Here is a 6,695-nt window from a genome sequence, read left to right on the forward strand (position 1 = left end):
TTATTTTCAGGTAAGTCTGGCAGCCAGCGGAAAGTCGGCCGACGGCGGCGTCGAGGAAGAGCCTTGGAAGCGTGAAAAATAAGGCTACGGCTCTCAGCAAATTCTTGAATAAACTCCCCAGCTTATCTTATGGTAAAAGAGAGCTCAAAACAAGCTCTCTTTAAAAAAGAAGAAAAGATGCATTTATTTCTGTGTTTACTTAATCCGTTAGCCGAGGCTCCGAGGATCTGTTGTGAGTCAGTGATAGGCACGGTGCTGTGTGTTTGCCAAGTCACGCTTCGTGACCGTCTCGTTTTCTCACCCGTGTTATTGTTTGGACGGATGCTGCTGGAGGAACCAGTTGGAACTGCACGCGCATTCTTGCCGGCTTCCCACTTCTCTCTAAACGCAGCGCCGTGGGCGCTCTTTTCCCCGGGGGATACGACTAAAGCAATGTGGTGCACTCCGGGGATTTGGGATGACGAGCAGACACTCAGCGTGTGATCCCAAGTGTTTTGCATGCTCCCGCTTCATTCCGCGCAAGAGATTCTGTTAGAAGCCTCTAGAAGTTAATTCTCTCGAAATGTCTTGTAGAGTTTGCCCATGTGTTGATTAAAAGCGAATACCTGCCTTAGGGAACCCTGATGATCTAGCTTCTATATATATATATATATATATATATATATATATATATATATATATACACACACACACACACACACACTCTTGAAACGAAGTATTTCATAGAAAATTCTAGTGGCCACTGTGCTCCTCGCGACAATTGATCACGGAACCCGCTGAGTTTCTGCTCCACCCTTACCTAGTCTGTGGCAATAGTTATTGACATTTCAAAGTATGTTTCATAATTTGCTCCAAACTTGATCATGGATTAGGATGTAATTTGCACATAGCCGCTGTATATATTGACAAAAGTAAGAGAGCACAGCCAACACAGACTTGAACCAGATTCAAATAATCCAATTTGTTTGGGTTTGGTTTGCATTCACCTGACATAGTGAAATCAAGTGAGATTATTTGCTTTATGCTTTCCTTTCTTTGCTTCAGCCCTCAAATACTTGTTTGGGTTTCTAACCAAAAAAAAAAAAAAAAAAGGGCATTTTTAATCCCCAAATTATTTCAGTTATAGCCTCATTAACCTGGAAGACCTAATCATTTTACTCTCCTCACACATGGAGGACAGTTATGTTGGCTATGCCTCTTTTAACACCACCTCTCGATGAAAGCAAAACACTGTCATTGATCGAATGCGTAGAAAGCTTTTGGTACTATTCTCTCAAAGCACATAAAACCAGGTATAGGGCACAGTTGAAAGCAGGGTCCGTCTTCTTCCCTAGTCTTCTCTGTAGCAAGGAACAGAAAACAAGCATGGGCAAATCCCTATAAAGGTGACACTCCTGTGGCAAAGTCAAGGTAGAGTTCAAATTCTTTGGGGAGAAGGGGTGTAGAGAATCCCATACGCTTTATTACCTATTCCTGATGACTTTTCTTTTCCAAACCAGACCCCTTTGGAACATACAAGAGACGTGAGCTTCCCGTTGCTTTTGTCTCTGAAACCCTTGTTATTTTTGGATAAGGATCACTAGTGAGCAGTATTAAGCAGCTTTTTGCCTTTAAAAAACAATTGCCATTGGTTCTTCATTTTCATTAGATGGACAGTTGACTGGGTGGCCAAGGACGTGCTGAAATGTAGTAGTGGAAAATGCATCCTTTAGAGCAGATATTGTGGGTCAAGGGGACAGTTCCTGGATTTAGCTATGAAACTGTTATGGCTTGTCTTTAAGTGGTGCTCCCGAGAGCTTTTTTATGGCGAAGAGAAGGATCTAGGCAAGGCGGCGAGGAGTTTGTGGGTTTTGCTGTTTAAGGCCAGGTTAGCACTCGTACACGCTGACATGTTTCCCCAAAGAGTGGTCTCAGGATTGTCTTCCCAAGACTCTGCCTAAATGTCTTCCTGCCTTGCTTTGTCGTCAGCATTTTCCTACTTGTCCTATGAATACATAAGGGGACAATGATTCAGAAGAAACAAGGTGTATGCTTAACAAAGCAGGTTTTTCTGTTTTTGGACTACATCTAATACATTTCATGAGAATATGCTTAGGAAATCACATTCATCTGGAAATTCGACACATCACATTGAAAATGAATAATCTGTCAAGTTCAGGACTAACCTGAACATCCAGGATGTATGTAGAGCTGACGTATGACTGTGTTCTCTATTTGTTTAGGTCTCATTCATTCTTCTCATGCCGTGCCCATTTGGGCTTTCCTTGCCCATCATGTGTGCCATGAACAGAACAAATGGATCCAGAGTGTACCTCCAAGACACTTTTTCTAAATCAGATCTGTATAATCTGTCAGTTATATGCATAGATTTATATTAATAGGTTCAACACAGATATAAATGCTTATAACAGTCCATTAATATTTGATGATGCATAAAAGTTATGTGCAGACACAGCAGGCCAGAACCATACGCTCATCCTATGAGGTCAGTAAGTCAGGGCTTCGGCAACGCCGTTTTGTTACAGACCCATTCACTCTTCTTAGGAATCCGCATCATTTTGAGAGCAAACCAACTCACCAGACTTTGATCTTCCCCTTTACGATTTTTGCCCACTGGGAAACCCGAGTAGAATCATCATGTACTTACTAACTACAATGCAAAGAGTCAAATCCAGTCAGCAAGAAGAATGGCTTATCTCTTTGAGGATGTGCCTCCCATATAGAGTATCAAAGAATCAAGGCAATCGTGTAGATTATGTAGATCTTCAATATGGACTTCAAGTAATAAGATCTGAACCAAGTAGATGTCAGATTCAATTATTCACTTCCTGTTGTGTGTGGAAACACAGTCTAGGGTCTCATTGCCTGCAGAAGTTACCTTGTCTGTAAAAGACAAGTGTGTGCTTCTCCCCTGCAACTGCTGGTCAGCTGATTTGCTTCTCCCCTGCAACTACTCGTCAGCAGAAAGAAAGGGTATCCCAATGCCTAGCTCCTGGATGTAGACTGGTGGAAACTGACAAAGGCTTCAGGGAAATTCAATTTGTGGGGAGATGTATTCCTGGTAGGAGATGTCAGGAATCCCAATGACTGGTTGATTAGAGGGCCTCAGGTTATTTCCAACCTTGCATGGGGAAGTGGGTCATTTGGCAGTGTGTCTCATCAAGAAACCCTTTTGGAGTTGGGTAACTCCTCTGCCAGGTTTCTGAAAAGAAACCCAATCCTGCCATGTTTTTGCAACTGTCCCGCTTCCTTTAGTTTTTAGTACAATATTTTACTTTTGTCAGGATTACGGGTTCTGTCTGTGCTGTATTTCCCCCAGGAGATACAGCAGTAAGTCCAAACAGGTACACACATGCTCAGAGAGAATTCTTCCATAGTTCAGACTCTTGAGGAGCAGGTCTTTGTAGCCCTTGCTTGGCTTTATGGCTAAAAGTGCTCAGCAGTTACACCCAGTGGACGTGGCTCTTCTGTGCTGCTTTTTAATTCTTAGGGCCATATAGTTGGTTTTACTTTCCTTATTCTCCAAATAAACTCATTCCAAGCCAAGCAAATGGACCAATGATAGATTTTTTTTTCAGTTGTCATAACACTTGCTCTTGGAATACTTGGGTCACAATAAGTGTACTCTTAATCCCCATCACCTGTTTCACACACACCCCATCTCCCCTCTAGTGACCACAGGTCTGTTCTCTATACTCAAAATTCTGGGGTTTTTTGTTTTTTGGGTTTTTTTTTTTTTTTTGTCTGTCTCTCTTTTTTTTTCTTCATTTGTTTCTTAAATTTGACATATGAGTGAAATCCTATGGTATTTGTCTTTCTCTGACTTATTTCACTTAGCATTATACTCTCTCTGAGAACATAAAAAGATTAAGCAAAGAGCCTGAAGAAATTCTGAAGTGAGAGTTCTGTAAATCTAGTTGTCAGAGATCAATGGTCTCCGTATCTCTGGTGCCCTCTGGTTAAAACCTAGGATAAGGGCCGTTGAGCGCCACCCCAGGCAGGTGCCCTAGCGGCAGACTGTTCGCCTTAGGTGGAGCAAGTCCAAAGCTTCTCATGCAACAGTAGCTTATGGTTTTCCCAAAAGGAAAACCCAAGGCCCCACCCTTCCTCCTCCTTTCTTATTCTACCTGCCATCCTTGCTGCTTAAGAGACAATTAAGTAGAAGACCACATGTGTCAATGCAAGAGTTGGCTTTAGAAAAGATGGCAAGGCATCTTATTTGGACACTATCCCATTGCATAGCATAACACAACAAATTCAGGCAATGACATAGGGGTGATGAGAAATGACCCAATTGGGTACAGGAAACATTTGACTTGGATGGTGCCAGTTTGTAGCTGTATAACTTACACAAGTCACTTTATGCCCAAACCTCATTCCTTCCCATATGTAAAGTGAAGGGGTCGGCTTAAGTGATTAAAACCCTCTTCCAGTCCTGAGAATCCGTGATATTATGATCTCTCCTTTAATTTCTTATTTTATTAGAGGCTTACTACTATAAAATATGACTTACGTATCATTTAAGTCGGAGTGGCCCACGATGGTGAATAATCACTTTGGATCTTTTTTCATCCCCTTGGGGGGATATTAAACTCAAGCCTCTCTCTTCATTTGATGTTTTACAACAAGCTTGGAAGCTGGCCATATTAATCCACAGTTTGTGTTTTGGGATGCCAACAGACATCCTTTTACAAAACTGCCCTTTGCCTAACTCACTGTCTTCGTAGAAGTAGGCGATTGAGCTCAGAGGAAACTGCTGCTTGGCCAAGGGGCAGGGTGCGTCCATAGCTTCACTCAAGGCCTTAGATCATTCCTGCCGTAGCAACAGAGCCCCTTCCAAACACCCCAAACACACGGTTTTCTCCAAACCGTCCTAATTGCCAACCCAGTATGGGAATTGGGGAGGCTTTGGCAAGTAAACTGGAACACTTTTATGAAATTTGGTGCAAGATTTACAGAATAACAGCAACCATCTGTCACTATCTTCCCTCTCTGCCTGTATGCGGTCACGCGCATCCAAGCACAGGCTGAGCCTGGGCCAAGTCCTTTCCCTGGAGAGAGAAGCAGGGATATTTGAATTCACTTTCAAATTGTCCCCCTGGTTCGTTTTTATCGTGGGCACCACGTAGAAGCTCTGTCTCACAAGAGTGGAGCTGGGCTGGTTACCATTGCCCTCGTCAATACCTCAGGAATTTCTAAGGTAGATAAAATGCGTGGTCTGTCTGCAAGGTGCGTGCCACCAGCCGTGGCCTTTCAACACCCTCTCGCACTTTCTGGTACTGCTTGCAATGGGCCGCTGCCTTGATCCTCGCTCTCCGTCCAGACTTCTGCTAAATATGGAATAGGTTTGGTATTGAATGTGCTGTGAGCACCTTTATTGCCAGAGAAGACTTCAGCTCTTTAGATTTGAGGAACCATGATGTAAGACCGGGGCTGAAAGGACGGGGTTAAGTTTTCTCTGTTTGTTTGCTTTTTACGTGCAGAAGACCGGATTGTGAGAGCAGCCAGGAAAAGGCTATTTCTCAACTGACCCAAATAAGAACCTAGAAAAGTGAGAGAAGCCCTCACGTTCTTCTTTCATTCACTCAAATTATATCCTGAATAATTACCGATGAGGTTTTTTTTTTTTTCCCTGTGTCCAGCCTTGCTTCACCTTCCTACCTCCAAACCAAGTATCCATTTTTATATTTTCATTCTTCTGATTGTTATACGGGGGCCCTTTCGTGCCGAGACTAAAGCTGATACCGAAACAGACCCCACTGCTTTGCAGAGTCGACACATGGCCTGGAGCATGGGTAATGACAGGTCCCCAGTTTCTCCAGAGACACCCCCAACCCCTGGGTGAGTGTTGGAGCGTACCAGCTGACTGTTACCCTTGTCATCGTTCCCCATGGAGACCGGGGATGACGAAGTCAGAGCCTTGCTCCTTCTGGGGCTCCGTTTCTCCCCATGGCAACCATTCAGCCTGCCTAGAAATGGCTGTTGCCTTTGGTGGGAGAGAAATGCACACACTAGGCAAGGAAGTTGGTCTAGCACAACTCAGGTTTTCTCCTCCGTGGAGCGAATCCTCTGAGATGTGTGATCAGAAAGCTGGCGCTCTGGTTGCTTAATACTCCGGGAGAGCAATTTTCCTTACTAGGAACTCAACGTTGGGCATCCAGATCCTTCCACAAATCACCTTAACTTCCTCTCTTCTTCCTCCCCTTTGGGAAACCTCAGCATTGCATATTCCCATGTTGCACAACACAGATCAGATTATCTGGTCGCTATAGAGATTTGTATATAAAAGACTACTTTTGTGAGGATTTTTGTATATTGTTTTTCTATTTGTTTTCTACGGCTTAAGGAGAGAGCTGGCAAACTGTGAATCTAATTTGATCTTGCTGCCAGCAGATATATTTTGGCTTCCTGGTAAGAATCGATGTTACCAGGGACAATACCCTGCCCCCTGATCAGTATTCCACCCCCCACCCCCGCCCACTCACAAATTCCTCCAGCCCGATCTCACATTCTTTTTTAAACAAATCCCTGGGCTTCTTTGTTATTATTTATAAAGAGCATGAGCAAATGTATTTATAGACCTGGATATTATATGTTTACTATTGATTTAGCCTTTCATAATGTTACAGGTTTGTATCTACTCTTCATAAATCGTAAAGAACTCAGTGTAGACTGAATTAATCTATTTAGTATCT

General features: G+C 43.2%; 1 protein-coding gene across 2 annotated transcripts in view; it reads left to right on the forward strand.

Moving 5' to 3' along the window:
* The window catches only part of SLC1A2 (solute carrier family 1 member 2), a 141,253-nt gene extending 140,121 nt beyond the window's left edge, over window positions 1–1,132 (forward strand). For both annotated transcript variants that reach the window (XM_040495446.1, XM_040495444.1), the window contains one exon: window positions 11–1,132. Coding sequence is in view for 1 of the 2 variants with exons in the window: in XM_040495444.1 (XP_040351378.1) it covers window positions 11–82 (72 nt within the window). In the remaining variant the exon portion in view is untranslated. The remainder of the gene's footprint in view (window positions 1–10) is intronic.
* The last annotated feature ends 5,563 nt before the right edge of the window (window positions 1,133–6,695 follow it).

This window comes from Herpailurus yagouaroundi, unplaced genomic scaffold (assembly GCF_014898765.1).
Source record: "Herpailurus yagouaroundi ecotype Mexico unplaced genomic scaffold, PumYag 187, whole genome shotgun sequence".
In the NCBI taxonomy this organism is placed as follows: domain Eukaryota; kingdom Metazoa; phylum Chordata; class Mammalia; order Carnivora; family Felidae; genus Herpailurus; species Herpailurus yagouaroundi.